A 22,444-nucleotide genomic window follows, 5' to 3' on the forward strand; every position below is an offset into this window, starting at 1 on the left:
TTATTATTTACATTTCTACCCTACTTTTCTCCTGAGGCCTTTTCTATTATTTCTAATATTTCTATTATTATTATTATTATTATTATTATTATTATTATTGCCATGTTGATTATAATTATCCTTGTTATTAACTTTCTTTCTACCCTGCCTTTGGGTATGGGGGCTCAAGATGGTTAATGATCTCATCATCATCATTATTATGCATTATGATTGAGTGCCTTGTCCTTTCTTCTGCCTCCTTGCAGTTGGCGGACGGCCTGCAGTACATCTTTGCACACGTGGGGCAGCTGACGGGGATGTACCGCTACAAGTACAAGCTGATGCGCCAGATCCGTATGTGCAAGGACCTCAAGCACCTCATCTATTACCGCTTCAACACGGTGAGTCCTGCTGAGAGCCTGGGAAGTTGGGGGGGGGGGGGGCTGGATTTGTGGCCTTCCTGCCATTTCTGATCCCATTTCCTCCTTGCAGGGTCCGGTGGGCAAGGGCCCCGGCTGTGGCTTCTGGGCCCCCGGCTGGCGAGTCTGGCTCTTCTTCATGAGGGGCATCACCCCGCTGCTGGAGCGCTGGCTGGGCAACCTCCTGGCCAGGCAGTTCGAAGGTAAGCCGCTCCGCCTTTTCCTGCCTCCCTGAGGACATTTCAGGGGGATCTCTAGGACATATTCCTTTTAGTGAGCGGTCTCCTGCATGTGCCTCCCTCTGATGTCCGCTCTCCCCCCCTCTCAAGCTGCCACTCAAAAGGCTAGATGGACATCTGTCAGAAATTCTGACAGGCTGAGTGGGGTTGGACTAGGTGCACTTGGGGTGTCTCTCCAACTCTGCCTGGGAGTCCAGTGCAGCCCTTTTTCAAACAGGCTGGATGGGTGTCTGTCAGGAGAGCTTTGGTTGTGTCTTCCTTTATGGAAGGAGGGGAATGGACTGCATGGCCCTCTTTGGGATCTCTTCCAGCCTCCTCCTCCTCCTCTGGAGGATAAGGCTGAATGGCAGTCTCACGAGGCTTTGATGTTGTCTTCCTATGTGACAGAATGGGTTTGGGCTGGCTGGCCATCTGTTGTGAGTGTTTTCACTGTGCCTTTCTGCCTGGTTGAAGGGGTTTCGGACTAGATGGCTCTTGGAGGTCTCTTCCAACTCTAGGGTCCACTAATAATAATAATAATAATAATAATAATTGAAGGGGTTTTGGACTAGATGGCTCTTGGAGGTCTCCTCCAACTCTAGGGTTCAACAACAACAACAACAAGAAGAAGAATAATAGTAATGCTAGCAACCTTTCATGATAATTATGTTGTTGTTGTTGATGAGGATGGAGTTTCCTTCTCTGGAGGCTTCTGAATTGGGGCTGGACGGCAGTCTGTTAGGAGGGCTTTGATGTTGTCTTCCTGTGTGACAGAATGGGTTTGGGCTGGCTGGCCTTCCGTTATGAGTGTTTTCACTGTGCTGTCCTGTCTGGCTGAAGGGTTTTTGGACTAGATAGTCCTTGGAGATCTCTTCCAACTCTAGGGTTCTATAATAATAATAATAATTCTCTCTTTCGTCGGCTTGGAAATGGAGAAAGAGTGCCTTCTCCAGAGCTGGAAATGAAAGGAGAAGACTTTGCCTTTGTTTAATTATTGTTGTTGTTGATGATGGAGTCTCCTTCTCTGGAGGCATTTGAACTGAGGCTGGACAGTGGCTTTGATGTTGTCTTCCTGTGTGACAGAATGAGTTTGGGCTGGCTGACCGTCTGTTGTGAATGTTTTCACTGTGCCTTCCTGTCTGGCTGAAGGGGTTTCGGACTAGATAGTTCTTGGAGATCTCTTCCAACTCCAGGGTTCTATAATAATAATAATTTTCCATTTCCTCGGCTTGGAAATGGAGAAAGAGCGCCTTCCCCAGAGCTGTAGATGAGCACCACCTTCAGAGCTGGAAATGAAAGGAGAAGCCTTTGCCTTTGTTTATTTGTGTCATTGCACGTCATTGTAACAAGACATTGAATGTTTGCCTATATCTGTTTATATGCCATAATCCTCAGGGAGAAGGGTGGAATATAAATACAGTGTTATTATTATTATTAATGATGATGATGATGCCAGCAACCCTTGATGATGGTGATGGTGATGTTGATGTCCTCCTCCTGTGGAGGCCTTCAAATTGAGGTTGGGTGGCTGGCCATCCAGGGGTGCCTAATATTAATAATAATAATAATAATAATAATAATAATAATAATGCCAGCAACCCTTGATGATGATGATGATGATGATGATGATGTTGGTGTTCTCCTCCTTCTGTGGAGGCCTTCAAATTGAGGCAGGGTGGCTGGCCATCCAGGGGTGCCTAATATTAATAATAATAATGCCAGCAACCCTTGATGATGATGATGATGATGATGGTGGTGGTGTTCTCCTCCTTCTGTGGAGGCCTTCAAATTGAGGCAGGGTGGCTGGCCATCCAGGGGTGCCTAATATTAATAATAATAATGCCAGCAACCCTTGATGATGATGATGTTGTTGTTGATGTTGTCCTCCTTCTGTGGAGGCCTTCAAGCTGAGGCTGGGTGGCTGACCATCTAGAGGCGCCTTCATTGATTCTTCCTGCTTGGCTGGAGGGGGTGGACTAGCTCTCCTTTGGGTGCCTCTCTTCTGACGGACGGCCCTCGTCCTCCTCGTCTTCGTCTTCCCTCTCAGGCCGGCACTCGAAGGGGGTGGCCAAGACGGTGACCAAGCAGCGGGTGGAGTCTCACTTTGACCTGGAGCTGCGGGCGGCCGTGATGCACGACATCCTGGACATGATGCCCGAAGGCATCAAGCAGAACAAGGCCCGCACCATCCTGCAGCACCTCAGCGAGGCATGGCGCTGCTGGAAGGCCAACATCCCCTGGAAGGCAAGCCCCCCCGCACCCCCTTCCCCTCTCCCTCTTGATGACCCAGAATGACAGCCATAGGACCCCCTTTGCCCAAAAGTCACCAAGGCCAAATAATTCAGTTTTATTTCCTGCATATAATGCTATGCCATTAAGAAAAATATTGAAAACCTTTGGTGACTTTTTATCCCACCCTGTACATACCCTATTTCCCTGGAAATCGGGCCGGGTCCTATATCAATTTTGGCTCCAAAAGGTGCTTTTTTAAGGGCTTATTTTCAGAGGATGTCTTATTTCTGTCATGTGCCACTATCTATGTCATAATATCAGTTGCTTTGAGTACTAAAGGGCATTACAATGGATATAGTAATAGACATAGTGACAGACATAATAATAAACATAATAACAATGTCAATAATGATGATTTATATGTAATATTAATTACTATATTACTATTGCCATTATATTAATATTTTAATACTAGCCGTCCCCTGCCACGCGTTGCTGTGGCTCACTCTGGTGGTCATGGGAGGTTTGGCCCAATGCTCTGTGATTGTAGGTGAACTACAAATCCCAGCAACTACAACTCCCAAATGTCAAGGTCTATTTTCCCCAAACTCCACCAGTGTTCACATTTGGGCATATTGAGTATTCGTGTAAAGTTTGGTTTTGGTCCAGATCCATCATTGTTTGAGTCCACATTGCTCTCTGGATGTAGGTGAACTACAACTCCAAAACCAAAGGACACTGCCCACCAAACTCTGTTGGTCATGGGAGAACTATGTGCCATGTTTAGTTCAATTCCATCGTTGGTGGGGTTGAGAATGTTCTTTGATTGTAGGTGAACTATAAATCCCAGCAACTACAACTCCCAAATGTGAAGATTCTATTTTCCCCAAACTCCACCAGTGTTGACATTTGGGCATATTGAGTATTCGTATAAAGTTTGGTTTTAGTCCAGATCCATCCTTGTTTGAGTCCACAGTGCTCTCTGGATGTAGGTGAACTACAACTCCAAAACCAAAGGACACTACCCACCAAACCCTTCCAGTATTTTCTGTTGGTCAGGGGAGAACTGTGTGCCAAGTTTGGTTCAATTCCATCATTGATGGAGTTCAGAATGATCTTTGATTGTAGGTGAACTATAAATCCCAGCAACTCCAACTCCCAAATGACAAAATCATAATGTTTTGAGTGATGGTCACTCCTTGTGTCGTGAGACGTTTTGTTGACAAATTTGGTGTGATTCCGTCCATTGGTTCTTTTGTTTTTAAGATACTCATGACGCACAGAGCATTTTTATATATAGAGATGGATGTATTCAATGCCTCCATCTTGCTGACCAATCTTAACCAGGGGTTATTTTTGGGTGGAGGTGGGGCTTATATTACATTATGGGCATCCTGAAAAATCTTATTTGGGGGGGGGGGGGGATAAATTATTATTATTATTATTATTATTATTATTATTATTATTATGTTTATTTATACCCCGCCTTTCTCCCCATGGGGACTCAAGACGGCTCACAATCTTGCACTTTGGTCAAGTTTAAATAAAATTATTTTATAGATCTGCCTGTGTTTTATTATTTTTTTGCTTTGTGCTTATTTTGGGGCGCTCTTGACCCCTGAGAAGCCCCCCTGACCCTTCTTCCGACCTCAGGTTCCCGGCCTGCCGACGCCCATTGAGAACATGATCCTGCGCTACGTGAAGGCCAAGGCGGACTGGTGGACCAACACGGCCCACTACAACCGGGAGCGCATCCGCCGGGGGGCCACCGTGGACAAGACCGTCTGCAAGAAGAACCTGGGCCGCCTGACCCGCCTCTACCTCAAGGCCGAGCAGGAGCGCCAGCACAACTACCTCAAGGTCCGTGGCACAGGCGGATTCCCTTGGGAAACTTACTCCGCGTGTTATCCTCAACCTTGGGGGACTTTGTCCACATGGAGCTCTGCCTCTCGTTCCCTGAAGCTGTGAGCGACAATGCCTCTCTTTCTCTCTCGCAGGACGGGCCCTACATCACGGCGGAGGAGGCCGTGGCTGTCTACACCACCACCGTCCACTGGCTGGAGAGCCGCCGCTTCTCGCCCATCCCCTTCCCGCCACTCTCCTACAAGCATGACACCAAGCTCCTCATCCTGGCCCTGGAGAGGCTCAAGGAGGCATACAGGTAGCTGCGGCTGGGGGGGCCTCTGTCGGGAGGGATCGGGTTGGGCCTGTCCTGCCTGGCAGAAAGAGGCATATTTATTACTGGATGAATGGCCATCTCTTGGGAGGGGTTTGATAGTGTCTTCCTTGATGGTAGAAGGGGCATCTGGGGTCCCTTCCAATTCTAGGAGTCTGTGATATATCTTTCTCAGTCATCTATCCTCTATCATATTTATTACTGGATGAGTGGCCATCTGTTGGGAGGGGTTTAATAGTGTCTTCCTTGAGGGCAGAAGGGGCGTCTGGGGTAGTTTCCAACTCTAGGAGCCTGTGATATATCTTTCATATCTCTCTTGACCATCTATCTTTCCTCTCTCTATCATATTTATGGCTGGATGACTGGCCATCTGTTGGGAGAGCTTTGTTAGTGTCTGTCTTGATGACAGAAAGGGATGACTAGATGGCCTTTGGAGTCTTTTCCAACTCTAGGAGTCTGTGATATATATATAGGTTGCTTACCTGTAAACATAGTTTCCCGAGTGGTAGCCTGTGAATTCACACATCGTATCTCTCTCAGTTATCTTTGTATCCTCTCTCTGTCATACCTATGGCTGGCTGGCCATCTGTTGGGAGGGTTTTGAATAGTGTCTTCCTTGATGGCAGAAGGGGCTGGACTGGATGGCCTCTGGGGTCTCCTCCAGGTCTAGGAGTCTATAATATACTTTTCATATCTCTCTCAATCATACCTATCTTATCTATGAGGTCAGATGGCCAACTGTTGGGAGGGTTTCGATTGTGTCTTCCTATATAACAGAATGAGGTTGGACTGGATGGCCCTCTTTAGGCGCCTCTTCCAACGCGGTAGGATTCTATCAACCTTCGATATAGAATGGATGGGAGTCCCCGTCTTTTGAACTCTTCCAGCAGGGGCTGGATATGGATATCTGTCGGGAGGGGTCGGATTGTGCCTTTCCCGCGGTTGCACCCTCCCTAATCCCTATTCATTTTTTATTATTTTAACCTGGATTATTTTTTAATATTAATGAGGCTTAATACAGTTTTAATGTTTGTGTATTTTGAGTTGTATCGTAATGCTTTTTCTTGGGAGCCGCGTTGAGGAAAAAGTGGGATATCAATCTATAGAAATAAAAATGTCATGTTCGTTTGTGGGATTAACACAACTCAAAAACCACTGGACGAATTGACAACAAATTTGGACACAAGACACCTAACAACACAATGTATGTCCTTGACTCATAAAAATACTGAAAAACACAGCAGAAGAGACTAAAAAGGTAAAAATAAATAAATATTACATTGCAACGCATGTGCAAAACCACATACTGTATATGCTTGAGTATAAGCCGACCCGAATATAAGCCGAGGCATCTAAGTTTACCACAAAAAACTGGGAAAACATATTGACTCGAGTATAAACCGAGGGTGGGAAATGCAAATTATTTTATTATTTCAAAATAAAAATAGATACCAATAAAATTACATTAATTGAGGCATCAGTAGGTTAAATGTTTTTGCATATTTACATAAAACTGTAATTTAAGATAAGACTGTCCAGCTCTGATTAAAAATCATTATTCTAATCTTCAGTGTAAATGTGCTTATGTATCCCTCCAATAATAAAAAAGAGAGTAAAATAATAATAATAATAATAATAATAATAATGAAATCCAGCATATATATTTCGTTTGCTGTGTCATACTGTGTTTTGGGTCAGGATAATAATAATAATAATAATTATTATTATTATTATTATTGTGTCAGGATAATAATAATAATAGTAATAATAATAATAGAGTAAAATAATGGAAATGTAATAACAGTAATAACAGTAAAACTATAAATGCAGTAACAATAAAAATAAAGTAAAATAATAAATGTAATAATAATAAAGAGTAAATAAATAATAATACTACTAATAAATAAAGTAAAATAATAAATGTAATAATAAGGAGTAAATAAATAATAATACTAATAATAAATAGAGTAAAATAATAAATGTAATAAAATAATAATACTGTAGAGTAAAATAATGTAAATATAATAATAATTAATATATTAAAATAATTCATGTAATAAAATGATACTAATAACAGAGTAAAGTAATAAATAACCTTGACTCGAGTATAAGCTGAGGGGAACTTTTTCAGCCTAAAAAGAGGGCTGAAATACTAGGCTTATACTCGAGTATAGACAGTATATATATATATACAAACACACATATATACACATATACAAAAAATATATACATACACATATACACACACAAAATACATATACACAGACTGGGCCACAGGAACGCATGGCAGGGGATGGCTAGTAAAAATAATAATAATAACAATAATAATAATAATTCTATGTTCTTCCTCCCAGCGTGAAGTCCCGCCTGAACCAGTCTCAGAGGGAAGAGCTGGGCCTGATTGAGCAGGCCTACGACAACCCCCACGAGGCGCTGTCCCGCATCAAGCGGCACCTGCTCACCCAGCGGGCCTTCAAGGAGGTGAGGGGGGGGGGCCCTTGGCGGGGTGGGGGCCACGGCCTTCTCCTCCTCCTCCCTGGGGCTGACCTCCGGCCTTCTCCCTTAAATGCTCCAGGTGGGCATTGAGTTCATGGACCTGTACAGCCACTTGGTCCCCGTGTACGACGTGGAGCCGCTGGAGAAGATCACGGACGCCTACCTGGACCAGTACCTTTGGTACGAGGCCGACAAGCGGCGCCTCTTCCCGCCCTGGATCAAGCCGGCCGACACCGAGCCCCCGCCCCTCCTGGTCTACAAGTGGTGCCAAGGTGAGCCCGCCTTTCCATACGGGGGAAAGAGAGCTTGGCATGACCTGCAGGGGAGTGCGCCTTCTGCCTCTACCCAGTGATGTCTATGAGGCCAAATGGTCTTTGGGAGACCCTCCCAACTCTAGGAATGTTCTATTATTCTAAGACCATGAGAGGAGGGGAAGCAAAGGCCACTACGGTCTTATATTTTGGACCAAAGTAGTAATACCTGCTATGCAAATGTGTGTGTGTGTGCACATTGGGGGGGGGGGGGGTGATAAAGATAGAAAAGAAAAGAAAAAATGTAGTTGGCTTGAGCCAGTCTCCACCTCCTTCAGCCCCAGGGAGAGATGCCAATAATTATGATTATTGTTATTATTTTATCCAAAGGGACTCAAGGCAGCTAAATAAATGCTTATTATTATTATCCAAAGCAACTCAAGGTGGCTAGCAAGCACCTGTTGTTGTTGTTGTTGTTGTTATTATTTTATCCAAAAGGATTCAGGGCAGCTAACAAATAAATGCTTATTATTATTATTGTTATCCAAAGCAACTCAAGGTGGCTAGGAAACAAATACCTATTATTATTGTTGTTGTTGTTGTTGTTGTTGTTTTATCCAAGGGGACTCAAGGCAGCTAACAAATAAATGCTTATTATTATTGTATTGCCGAAGGCTTTCATGGCTGGAATCACTAGGTTCTTGTGGGTTTTTTCGGGCTATAGAGCCATGTTTTAGAGGCATTTCTCCTGACGTTTCGCCTGCATCTATGGCAAGCATCCTCAGAACAATACAAGGAGAAGATCAGAAAACTCCTGGACCCTACTATATACAAAAAACTCAAGCAAGACCCACACCTCTGAGGATGCTTGCCATAGATCCAGGCGAAACGTCAGGAGAAATGCCTCTAGAACATGGCTCTATAGCCCGAAAAACCCCACAAGAACCTAGCTTATTATTATTATTGTTATCCAAAAGCAACTCAAGGTGGCCAGCAAACTAACAAACACCTATTATTATTATTATTATTATTATTATTATTATTATCCAAAGGGACTCAAGGCAGCTAGCAAACAAATAAACACTTATTATTATTATTATTATTACTACTACTACTACTACTACTACTACTACTACTATTATTAATATTATAATTATCATCCAAAGGGACTCAGGGTGGCTAACAAGTACACATTATTATTGTTGTTATCCAAAGGGACTCAGGGCAGCTAACAAATAATTAAACATTATTATTATTATTATTATTATTATTATTATTTCCAAAGGAACTCAAGGCAGCTAACAAATAAACACTTATTGTTATTGTCATCCAAAGGGACTCAAGGCGACTAACAAGCACATAGTATTGTTGTTATAATCCAAAGGGAGTCAAGGTTGCTAACAAGCAGACATTATTATTATTATTATTATCATCATCATCATTATCATCCAAAGGTGGTCTCAAGGCAGCTAAGAAGCATTCATTATTATTCTGATTATCATCATAATCATTGTTTTATTATTATTACCGTCATTATTTTATATAATAATAATAATAATATTATAATGTGTTCTTGTTATTTCCCAGGCATCAACAACCTGCAGGACGTCTGGGAGACGGGCGAAGGGGAGTGCAACGTGATGCTGGAGTCGCGCTTTGAGAAGATGTACGAGAAGATCGACCTGACGCTGCTCAACCGGCTGCTGCGCCTCATCGTGGACCACAACATCGCCGACTACATGACGGCCAAGAACAACGTGGTCATCAACTACAAGGACATGAACCACACCAACTCCTACGGCATCATCCGGGGCCTGCAGTTCGCCTCCTTCATCGTCCAGTACTACGGCCTGGTCATGGACCTGCTGGTGCTGGGCCTCCACCGCGCCAGCGAGATGGCTGGCCCCCCGCAGATGCCCAACGATTTCCTCAGCTTCCAGGACGTGGCCACCGAGGCCGCCCACCCCATACGCCTCTTCTGCCGGTACATCGACCGCATCCACATCTTCTTCAGGTACGGAGCGGGACGGGGGGGCTAGTACGTGTCATGCATGATACGTATTATATATATATGTAATACAAAATAATATGACTAATATAGTATAATATGCACAGCATAGTATCATATGTATAATATATGTATGGTTATGTAATAGATTATAATATGCAAGTAACATAACCGCCCTGAGTTTTGTTTATTATTATATATATATTATTATATATTTAATAATATATTATAATATTTATTATAATAATATTATATATATATATATATATATATATATATATATATATATATAATACATATTACAATATATAAATATATTGAAATATGTGTAATAAAATATATCTAATATAATATGAGTCATATAGCATATTTAATACAATATATTATAATGTTTTATTAGTAAGATGTATCTAATATAATATGTGAATAATTTATTTAATGCAATATATATTTGAACCGTTTTCAGTCTCTGTATGCAGAGAAAAAGCGGGATATAAATAAACAATTTATATATATATATATATATATATATATAGTATTATAAATTTTATTTATTTATTTATTTATTTATTTATTTCAATTACTTCTACCCCGCCCTTCTCACCCCGGGGGGGGACTCAGGGCGGCTTACAGACGAAGGCACAATTCGATGCCTGAATCAATTAACAAACGATACAGAAAGCAATTCAAACAGTTGACAATTTAAAACATCATTACATGATAAAATATACAAAAACAATCTCATGCTCAGTGTTCGGAGTCCATATATCCATAAATACGGTATAATGTGTAATATAGTATGTGAATAATTATTTAATACTATATATTATGTATTATACATAAGGTAGTATGTTATATGTATATAATATATAATGTATCTATGATATGTATAGAATATGAATAATAAATTTCGTGTAACGTATGTATTATATATAATGTGTCTAAGATGTTATTTGTAATACAATAATAACATTTAATATAAGTATAATATGCATACATATTCTAAATAAGATTATAATGTGTCAATATATGTGAATAATATAATGATTTAATACTACATATTGTAATGTTTTATAAATAAGATATGCATGTAATATATGTATATAATATAGAATGTATGTTATAGTTGTCTATGATATGTGTAGAATATGAATAATAAATTTCGTGTAACATATGTATGATCTATAATATGTGTCTAAGATATTATTTGTAATACAATATAACATTTAATATATTATAATATGCATAACATGATATGTGTATAACAAGTGGGAAGGCCTGTCTGCCATTCTGACCCTTCCTTCTCTGGTGACCTTGCTTGAACTTTGGCCAGGTCACCTGAGCTTCAGGCTGTGAGTGACTTGCATCCTCCCAATTTAAGCCATGAGTTCAAATGGCAGGAAAAGAGATTTATTTATTTATTTATTATTATTATTATTATTATTATTTCAGAGTTTTATATACCGACCTTCTCACCTCTTTTGAGGGACTCAGATTTGGCCTGAACATTAGGAAGAAGAGCTGTTCAACAGGGGAACTCTCTGCCTCAGAGTCTGGTGGAGGCTTTGAAACAGAGGCTGAATGGCCATCTGTTGGAGATGCTTTGATTGCATTTTACCTGTTTGGCAGAAGGGGGTCAAACCGGATGTCCTTGAGGGTTCTCTTCCAACGCGGGGATTGTGTGTTTCCGTCTCCTCAGGTTCACGGCGGACGAGGCGCGGGACCTGATCCAGCGGTACCTGACCGAACACCCGGACCCCAACAACGAGAACATTGTGGGCTACAACAACAAGAAGTGCTGGCCCCGGGACGCCCGCATGCGCCTCATGAAGCACGACGTCAACCTGTGAGTGGGGGGCCGGAGGCGGCCGGGGAGGGGAGGGGAAGGGGCCCCCACACAGGCCTTGGTCTCAGACGCCGCCCGCTTTGTCTCCTCTCTCTCTGGGGCGCAGGGGCCGGGCCGTCTTCTGGGACATCAAGAACCGCCTCCCGCGCTCGGTGACCACGGTCCAGTGGGAGAACAGCTTCGTCTCGGTCTACAGCAAGGACAACCCCAACCTGCTCTTCAACATGTGCGGCTTTGAGTGCCGCATCCTGCCCAAGTGCCGCACCAGCTACGAGGAGTTCACCCACAAAGATGGCGTCTGGAACCTCCAGAACGAGGTGGGTGCCCCCCACCAGGGAGCGAGGGAGGGAGGAACCCCCCCCCTCCTCCAAGGGAACCTCTGGTGATGTGATGATGATGATGATGATGATCATAATATGGAAGCATGGGAGTTGCAGTTTTGCAGAACTCTGGAGCTTTCTCCTCCAGCAAAGGATCACCGCCTTGTCGGGGCGCTGGAGCTTGAGCACCTCAATGATGTCATGAGGAGCTTTCTCTGCCCAAGAGGGCCGGTGCCTCGCCAAGCTACAACTCTAGGCATTTCATTGCATAGTGATATTAGTAGTTAGCAGTTGTTGTTATTATTTACATTAGTAAATAATAACAACAACTGCTACCTCGAGTATAAGCCGAGTTTTTGAGGCTCAAAAAGCCCCCTCATCTTATACTCGAGTCAATGGTAATTATTATTTTACTCTACTTATTACATTTATTATTTTACTCTATTAATATTATTATAACATTTATTATTTTATTATTGCATTTATTATTTTTCTGTATTGTTATTATTACAATTATTATTTTACTCTACTTATTGTTAATATTACAATTCTTATATTACTCTATTTACAATTACTACATTTATTATTTTACTGTATTTATTATTATTACATGTATTATTTTATTATTGCATTTATTATTTTTCTCTATTATTTTTATTACATTTATTATTTTTCTCTATTATTGTTATTATTACAATTATTATTCTACTCTATTATTACATTTCCATTCTTTTACTCTATTTATTAATGTTATTATCACATTTATTGTTTTACTGTATTTATTAATATTATTATTATTACGTTTATTATTTTATTATTGCATTTATTATTTTTCTCTATTGTTATTATTATAATTATTATTCTACTCTATTATTACATTTCCATTCTTTTACTCTATTTATTAATGTTATTATTATTACATTTATTGTTTTACTGTATTTATTAATATTGTTATTATTACATTTATTATTTTATTATTGCATTCATTATTTTTCTCTATTATTTTATTACATTCATTATTTTCCCTTATTTTTATTATTACATTTCCATTCTTTTACTCTTACTATTGTTTTTATTACATTTATTATTTTACTACCTTTATTATTATTGGAAGGACCTGTAAGCACATTGACACTGAAGGTGGTTAGAATAATGGGATAATCAGAGTTGGACACTCTTATCTTAAATTATGTAAATATCCAAAAACATTTAACCACCTGATTCCTCCATTAATTGCAATTATATGGGTATCTATTTTTATTTTGAAAATGTTGCTTTTCACCCTTGACTTAGACTTGAGTCAATATGTTTTCCCAGTTTTTTGTGGTAAAATTAGGTGTCTTGGCTTATGTTCGGGCCGGCTTATACTCGTGTATTTACGGTAATAATAGTAACAATACTAATGGTCCCCTCCCTGCCCCCCTTTCTCTCTGCAGGTGACCAAGGAGCGGACGGCGCAGTGCTTCCTGCGTGTGGACGATGAGTCCATGCAGCGCTTCCACAACCGAGTCCGGCAGATCCTCATGGCCTCGGGGTCCACCACCTTCACGAAGGTCAGGGGAGAGGGAGAGGGCGGGGGTCCCGTTGCGCTTCCAGGGTGGGACGTGGTGGTGCTGACCTTTACCCGCCCCCCCTCCCGCAGATTGTGAACAAGTGGAACACGGCCCTGATTGGCCTGATGACCTACTTCCGGGAGGCGGTGGTCAACACCCAGGAGCTGCTGGACCTGCTGGTCAAGTGCGAGAACAAGATCCAGACCCGCATCAAGATCGGGCTGAACTCCAAGATGCCCAGCCGCTTCCCCCCGGTGGTCTTCTACACCCCCAAGGAGCTGGGCGGCCTCGGGATGCTCTCCATGGGGCACGTCCTCATCCCACAGTCCGACCTCAGGTGCGCACATGGCTCTGCGGACAGGGGTTCCGGGGGGGGGGGGTTGGTTCTAGGGGTCAAGCCAGGCCACCCACACACCGCCATCTTTCTCTCCTCTGCTTTGGGCCACTGAAAAGAACACTTCTGAAACTCTTGACCTTTTGTGCATTGACATATCTTTGTTCCTAACTGTTCAAAGAGATATCTGGGTATATCAGTCTAACAACTGAGAAACCTGATTGCCTTGCATGAATGCGAGTGGATGTTTACCACTAAGGAATACCTCTTCTCAGTGAGATTCCTGGAATTCCAAAAGCTTATGGAGATTTCAATTTCCCAAAACTTTTGCCCAGTTTCTCCTACAGACTTTGACTTGTCCTTCACTTGTCTCATATTTCAATAAAAAAGGACCAGCCCTTCCAATCCGTCTCATTCACTCGCACACACACACACACATATATATGTTTCCATTTCTCTGTGTGTGTGCAGGTGGTCGAAGCAGACGGACGTGGGCATCACGCACTTCCGCTCGGGAATGAGCCACGAGGAGGACCAGCTCATCCCCAACCTCTACCGCTACATCCAGCCCTGGGAGAGCGAGTTCATCGACTCCCAGCGTGTCTGGGCCGAGTACGCCCTCAAGAGGCAGGAGGCCATTGCACAGAACAGGTCAGCTTCAAGGGCAAGGGGCAACAAGACGCCTTAGACGGCTCAGGCGCAGGTTGGAGCTCTGCCATGACACCAGCAAAACCCTCCCGACAGATGGCCAGCCAGCTATAGATAGGATAGGGAGAAGGGGGTTGGATTGGATGGCCCCTTGGGGACCCCAAGGGCTGTCCAGTCCAACCCCCTCCTGCCATAAAAAAAAAAGATTGATCCCTTGTGACAGATCATCCAGCTATAGATACGATAGATAGATAGATTGATAGATAGATATGATTGAGAGAGATCTGATAGACATTATTATCATTATTATGATTATCTATCATAGAATGCTAGACTTGGAAGTGGTCCCAAGGGCCACCCAGTCCAACCCCCTCCTGCCATAAACAAAGGCACCATCTGATCCCTCCCAACAGATGTCCACCCAGCCTCATAGGCATAAGAATGTTTATGAGAAGTAAGGCTATAGAGTCACATGATGTAGGCTGCACATTGGTCTTTGGATAGGGGTGGACCACAGTGCCCATCATCCTCTCTCAACCCCCCCTCCCCCGATGGGTCAAGCGTGGTCCAGCTCCACCGTTGGGAGGCTTCACAATGCTCTCTCTGAGTGTGGGTGGACTACACCTCCCATCATGCTGGGCCTTCCCCTGTCTTGCCAGGCGCCTGACGCTGGAGGACCTGGAGGACTCGTGGGACCGGGGCATCCCCCGCATCAACACGCTCTTCCAGAAGGACCGCCACACCTTGGCCTACGATAAGGGATGGCGAGTCCGGACGGACTTCAAGCAGTACCAGGTAGGGGCCGCGAGGCGAGGCGAGGACCCCCAACCCCCTTCTCCCCTCCCCGGAAGGGCCTCCCTGTGACGCCCCTCTCCTTGCGCAGGTCCTGAAGCAGAACCCCTTCTGGTGGACCCACCAGCGCCACGACGGCAAGCTCTGGAACCTCAACAACTACCGGACGGACATGATCCAGGCGCTGGGCGGCGTGGAGGGCATCCTGGAGCACACCCTCTTCAAGGGCACCTACTTCCCCACCTGGGAGGGGCTCTTCTGGTACGGAGGAGCAAGCGGGAGAGAGGGGGGGGGTCCCACGGGAGCGTGGAGGGGGGGTCCCCAGACCCTGACCCTCTCCCCTCCCTTTCCCTCCCAGGGAGAAAGCCAGCGGCTTCGAGGAGTCCATGAAGTGGAAGAAGCTGACCAACGCCCAGCGCTCCGGCCTCAACCAGATCCCCAACCGACGCTTCACCCTCTGGTGGTCCCCCACCATCAACAGGGCCAACGTGAGTGACCCCCACGCAGCCCTCCCCGCCTCTCGCCCCAACCGGCCTCCCATCCCTTCTTGAGCTCCAGAGTCCAGGCCACAAGATGATGATGATGATTATTATTATTACTAGCCGTCCCCTGCCACGCGTTGCTGTGGCCCAGTCTGTGTATATGTGTTTTCTGTGTGTGTGTGTGTGTGTGTATGTATATATATATGTGTGTGTGTGTGTATATATATATCTGGTCTTGAGCCCCAGAGTCCAGGCCACAAGATTATTATTATTATTATTATTATTATTATTATTACTATTATTATTACTAGCCATCCCCTGCCACGCGTTGCTGTAGCCCAGTCTCATGTGTTTATGTATGTGTATATATGTGGTTTTGCACATGCATTGTAATCTATTTTTTATTTCTTGGCTTTTAAAGCCTCTTCTGCTGTGTTTTTCAGTGTTTTTATGAGTGATGGTCACTCGTTGGCCTGATAGATGTATTTTGTCCAAATTTGGTGTCAATTTGTCCAGTGGTTTTTGAGTTCTGTTAGTCCCACAAACCAACATTATATTGCTATGTATATATAGATTATACAATATTATATTATATTATGATATTATATTATGTAAGTGTTGTATTATTATGTTATACTAATATATTAGTATTGTATTATTATGTTATATTGATATTATATTATGTTAGTATTGTATTATTATGTTGTATTGATATTATATTCGTGTGGTAATATGTTATACTAATATTATATTAGTGTTGTATTATGTTATATTGATATTATATTATATTCGTGTGATATTATGTTATATTGATATTATATTAGTGTGGTATTATTATGTTATACTTATATTAGTGTTGTATTATTAAGTTAAACTAATATTATATTATATTAGTTTGATAGTATGTTATACTAATATTATATTATATTAGTGTATTATTATGTTATATTGATATTATATTAGTGTGGTATTATTATTTTATACTAATATTATATTATATTAGTGTTGTATTATTATGTTATATTGATATTATATTATATTAGTTTGATAGTATGTTATACTAATATTATATTAGTATGATATTATTATGTTATATTGATATTATATTCGTATGGTATTATTATTTTATACTAATATTATATTATATTAGTGTGGCATTATTATGTTAAACTTATATTATATTATATTATATTATATTAGTGTTGTATTATTATGTTTAACTAATATTACATGTTATTAGTGTTGTATTATTATGTTATATTGCTATTATATTAGTATGGTATTATTATATTATGTTAGTGTTGTATTATTATGTTATATAAAATATATTATTATTATTAATAATAATAATAATACTTAAAAGACACAGAACAAAGACTGAAATACACCAGACGATGAAAAGGAGGCCTCTTGGATGAGGGAAGGGGGTTTTGACGGTCAACACCAACACTTTGTCCTTTGCCTAGAGTGACCGCAGAGTAGGAGTGTTGTGTTTACTCCTGGACGTCCCTGCCACTGGTTGGGCTGCCAGAGATGTCCCAGTGTCCCCCTACAGCCCTCCTTTCCTCCCTTCCTCCAGGTGTACGTGGGCTTCCAGGTGCAGCTGGACCTGACGGGCATCTTCATGCACGGCAAGATCCCCACCTTGAAGATCTCCCTCATCCAGATCTTCCGGGCCCATCTCTGGCAGAAGATCCACGAGAGCATCGTCATGGACCTCTGCCAGGTAAACACCGAGGAAGAGGAGGAAGATGAGGAGGAGGAAGTCCTCTGGTGTGCCTTGAGCTTGACCCCTTGCTTTCCGGCCCCTCTTCCCGCAGGTCTTTGACCAGGAGCTGGACGCCCTGGAGATCGAGACGGTGCAGAAGGAGACCATCCACCCCCGGAAGTCCTACAAGATGAACTCCTCCTGCGCGGACATCCTCCTCTTCGCCTCCTACAAGTGGAACGTCTCCCGGCCCTCCCTCCTGGCCGACTCCAAGTCAGTTCCGGGGGGATCAAGGACAGGAAAGGAGGGGGGTCGCGGCCCGAGCCGGCCTCTGACCTCACCCCGCCCCTTCCTTCCCCTCCAGGGACGTGATGGACAGCACCACCACCCAGAAGTACTGGATCGACATCCAGCTGCGCTGGGGGGACTACGACTCCCACGACATCGAGCGCTACGCCCGGGCCAAGTTCCTGGACTACACCACTGACAACATGAGCATCTACCCCTCCCCCACCGGGGTCCTCATCGCCATCGACTTGGCCTACAACCTGCACAGGTGAGCGCCCACAGCCCTTGCTTGGGGTTGCCTTGCCTAACGTCATCTTCATCATTATTACTGTTAATTTAATTTTTACCCTGCCTTTCTCCCCATAAGGACTCAATAACATCACTATTATACAATCATATTATTATTATTATTATTATTATTTGACGTGGATGACTAGGACGGTTTTACATGGTGTATTTTAATATTTTGATAAATGTTTTTAATGCAGTGTTTCTCAACCTGGGGGTCGGGACCCCTGAGGGGGTCGCGAGGGGGTGTCAGAGGGGTCACCAAAGACCATAAGAAAACACAGTATTTTCTGATGGTCATGGGGATTCCATGTGGGAAGTTTGAGCCAATTCTATCGTTGGTGGAGTTCAGAATGTTCTTTGATTGTAATGAACTATAAATCCCAGCAACTACAACTCCCAAATGTCAAGATCTATTTTCCCCAGACTCCACCAGTGTTCACATTTGGGCATATTGAGTATTCGTGCCAAGTTTGGTCCAGATCCACCAATGCATGAGTCCACACTGCTCTCTGGATATAGGTGAACTACAACTCCCAAACTCAAAGTCAATGACCATCAAACCCTTCCAGTGTTTTCCATTGGTCATGGGAGCCAAGTTTGGTTCAAATCCATTGCTGGTGGAGTTCAGAATGCTCTTTGATAAGTGAACTATAAATCCCAGCAACTACAACTCCCAAATTACAAAATCAATCCTCCCCCAATCCCACTAGCATCCACATTTGGGTGTATTGGGTATTTGTGCCCAGTTTGGTCCAGTGAATGAAAATGCATCCTGCATATCAGATATTTACATTATATATTACATTATAACAGTAGTAAAATGACTGTTATGAAGTAGCAATGAAAACAATCTTATGGTTGGGGGTCACCACAACAGGAGGGACTGTATTAAGGGGTCACGGCATTAGGAAGGTTGAGAACCACTGTTTTAATGTTTATGTATGTATATAAGAATTTGTGTCCCGGCATTGAATGTTTGCCGTATATATGTTGTGCTCTGCCCTGAGTTCCCTTCGGGGTAGGAAGGGCGCAATACAAATGTTTTAAAATAATAATAATAATAATAATTATCATTATCATTATCATTATCATTATTATTATGTTAATTTCTACCCTGTCTTTCTCCCCTAGAGAGGACTAATGTTTTTGTTAATAATAATAATAATAATTTATTTATTTATTTACTTTACTTTACTTGTATACCGCACTCTCTCAGCCCGTAGGCGACTCAGTGCGGTTTACAGCCAGGACAATATACAAAGTGCACAACATTGGCATTTAAAACAGTAACTAAAGCAACTACATCGATATGGCAATACAACAGTACATCAATATAACATCTATACATCTATATAACTAATCCATCACGTCTCATCAGTAAAGTCATAATCCGATCTCCTCGTCCATTATTCCAGTTCCAAGATCAATCAGTTGGTGATAATAATATGTATTTATTTATTTATTATTATTATTATTACTGCGCTTGTATACCGCCGTTTCTCAGCCAAAATTGGCGACTCAACGCGGTTTACAACTCTACAAACAATCAACAATATTCAGTATAAAAAGCATAAAAACAACATACAATACATAGTATTGGGCCACCAATACAATCCAATGCATCTCTTAACTAGAATCGTAGTCCAATTTCATCGTCCATGATTACCAGTCCTTAATCATCAATTTCTTTGCACCGGATTAACCGAATGCTTGTTTGAACATCCATGTATCACCCGCCTCTCCTTGTGGCTTATTATTAATTACCATTAACTTTATTTTTGCCCCACCATCCCCCCCCCCCCCCGGGACTCAAGGCAGCTTACAATAATATCATTATTATGGTTATTCCTATTCCTACTACAAGTATCCCCAGTCCAATCCTTTCTGCCAGGCGGGAAGACACAGTTTAATCACTCACAACAGATGCCCACCCAGTCCCAGAGACATAATGAGAAGGTTGATGAAGAAGTAGGGCTGGCCGGGCTGATGCGTGTGTGCTTCTTCTCCTCCCCCCCCCCCCCTGCAGTGCTTACGGGAACTGGTTCCCCGGGAGCAAGCCGCTGATCCAGCAGGCCATGGCCAAGATCATGAAGGCCAACCCGGCGCTGTACGTCCTGCGGGAGCGGATCCGGAAGGGGCTGCAGCTCTACTCCTCAGAGCCCACCGAGCCCTACCTCTCCTCCCAGAACTACGGGGAGCTCTTCTCCAACCAGATCATCTGGTTCGTGGACGACACCAACGTCTACCGCGTCACCATCCACAAGGTCTTCCCCACCGTTTACATACCTTTGGGATTTCATTCTGTTTTAATGTTGGGTTTTTCACTGGGTGGCATCAGTTAATGGGGAATAAATAAATAATAATACCTGTTTACTAGTTTAAGGCTGTTCATATCTAACTCTATTTTGATGTTGATATAGTGTCAGTTGTATGGTATTAGTTTTATTGTAAGCTACTTTGAGTCTCTTTTTTTAGAGAGAGTAAAATAGAGTGATATTATTATTATTATTATTATTATTATTATTTACGACATTTATATGCTAGCTTCTGCCAACCTAGCAGTTCGAAAACATGCAAATGTGAGTTGATCAATAGGTACCGCTCCGGCGGGAAGGTAACGGCGCTCCATGCAGTTATGCCGGCCACATGACCTTGGAGGTGTCTATGGACAACGCTGGCTCTTTGGCTTAGAAATGGAGATGAGCACCACACCCCAGAGTCAGACGTGACTGGACTTAATGTCAGGGGACTACCTTGACCTTTTTTTTATATGCTGTCTGTCAGACTGTAGGGTCTATATAGCAATATTAAATAACCACTCACAAGCCGGTTCTGCTTCGAAATGGATATATTGCTTGTATCTCTGCAGCAAAGGAAAACACTACTGACTTTTTCCCCACCACCACTTCCTTTTAGACACCTTTCCTGCCCATCTCTCCCTCTGCTCAGTTTCCTTGTTAGAACTTGTTGCTGCACAAGTTCCCATATAAGGTTTCCAGCACCTTCTGCTGGCTTCAAAATGTTACTGAGAAAGAATTGATTCAGTCAGGGTGTCACGGAGGGAATTTGTGATTGATTCAGTCAGGGTGTCACGGAGGAAATTTGTGCCGTCAGAAATGCCTTCTCACCCTGAAGGGGACTCAGAGAGGCTGACAAGTAATATGTAAATACAATATATTATATTATTACAATAACACAATATTAGTATTACATATTACATTATTGTACTATAACATTATATTGTAATATTATTAGTAACAGTACATGTAATATAAAATATATAATTATAATATATTATTAGTAGTAGTATTATATTCTGTTACATTATAATATTATCAATAATAGTAATAGACTCAGGCATAAGCCAGTCAAGGTGGTCCCAGTGGTGATCGGCACACTGGGCGCAGTGCCTCAAGACCTTGGCCTGCACTTAAACACAATTGGCGCTGACAAAATCACCATCTGCCAGGTGCAAAAGGCCACCTTACTGGGATCTGCACACATTATTTGCCGATACATCACACATTCCTAGACACTTGGGAAGTGTCTGACGTGTGATCCAATTCAACAGCCAGCAGAGTGAGCTTGTTTGCTGTGGACTCATCTTGTTGCTTGTTGTGTTTCAAATAATAATAATAATAATAATAATAATAATAATAATGGCTCAAGTCAAGTTGATCGGCACACTGGGTGCAGTGCCTAGAGACCGTGGCCTGTACTTGAAAACAATAATAATAATAATAATAATAATAATAATGAAATGTTCCACCTTGTCTCCTGCACTGTGCTAATAATATAACATAATACATTGTAAATACACATAATATTGATATTATAATGTAATAGAATATAATACTAATAATAATTATATGATATTATGATAACATTTTATATATTACATGTAATATTTCTAATAATATTACAATATAATGGTATAGTACAATATAGTAATATATAATACTAATATTGTGCTATGCTAATAATATATATTGTAATTTACATATAACTTGTAAGCCACTCTGAGCCCCCTTTGGGATAATATATTGTAAATACATATAATATTGATATTATAATGTAATGCAATATACTAATAATAATAATATGATATTATAACAATATATTTTATATTACATGCAATATTACTAATAATATTACAGTATAATGGTAATATATAATACTAATATTGTGCTATGGTAATAATATAATATATTATATTTACATAATATATTATAATAATATATTTCATATTATTTATATGGTAATAATATATATTGTATTTACATCTAACTTGTAAGCCACTCTGAGTCCCTTTTGGGACTAATATATTGTATTTACATAATACGATATAATGATATATTTTATATTACATGTAATATTACAAATAATATTACGGTATAATAATA

At 41.7% G+C, this 22,444-nt stretch overlaps 1 protein-coding gene across 1 annotated transcript in view; it reads left to right on the forward strand.

The window, feature by feature from the left end:
• The window catches only part of PRPF8 (pre-mRNA processing factor 8), a 45,130-nt gene that overhangs the window by 14,902 nt on the left and 7,784 nt on the right, over positions 1 to 22,444 (forward strand). Inside the window, exons 13-32 of the mRNA XM_060756648.2 lie at positions 246 to 380; positions 472 to 601; positions 2,664 to 2,860; positions 4,502 to 4,708; positions 4,846 to 5,009; positions 7,379 to 7,505; positions 7,600 to 7,792; positions 9,359 to 9,785; positions 11,479 to 11,625; positions 11,732 to 11,942; positions 13,382 to 13,498; positions 13,588 to 13,835; positions 14,304 to 14,483; positions 15,140 to 15,275; positions 15,364 to 15,533; positions 15,631 to 15,760; positions 17,334 to 17,480; positions 17,575 to 17,735; positions 17,827 to 18,018; positions 20,068 to 20,305. Of these exons, the coding sequence (XP_060612631.1) occupies positions 246 to 380; positions 472 to 601; positions 2,664 to 2,860; positions 4,502 to 4,708; positions 4,846 to 5,009; positions 7,379 to 7,505; positions 7,600 to 7,792; positions 9,359 to 9,785; positions 11,479 to 11,625; positions 11,732 to 11,942; positions 13,382 to 13,498; positions 13,588 to 13,835; positions 14,304 to 14,483; positions 15,140 to 15,275; positions 15,364 to 15,533; positions 15,631 to 15,760; positions 17,334 to 17,480; positions 17,575 to 17,735; positions 17,827 to 18,018; positions 20,068 to 20,305 (3,657 nt within the window). The remainder of the gene's footprint in view (positions 1 to 245; positions 381 to 471; positions 602 to 2,663; positions 2,861 to 4,501; positions 4,709 to 4,845; positions 5,010 to 7,378; positions 7,506 to 7,599; positions 7,793 to 9,358; positions 9,786 to 11,478; positions 11,626 to 11,731; positions 11,943 to 13,381; positions 13,499 to 13,587; positions 13,836 to 14,303; positions 14,484 to 15,139; positions 15,276 to 15,363; positions 15,534 to 15,630; positions 15,761 to 17,333; positions 17,481 to 17,574; positions 17,736 to 17,826; positions 18,019 to 20,067; positions 20,306 to 22,444) is intronic.

Source organism: Anolis sagrei, chromosome 11, assembly GCF_037176765.1.
Source record: "Anolis sagrei isolate rAnoSag1 chromosome 11, rAnoSag1.mat, whole genome shotgun sequence".
NCBI classification, from domain to species: domain Eukaryota; kingdom Metazoa; phylum Chordata; class Lepidosauria; order Squamata; family Dactyloidae; genus Anolis; species Anolis sagrei.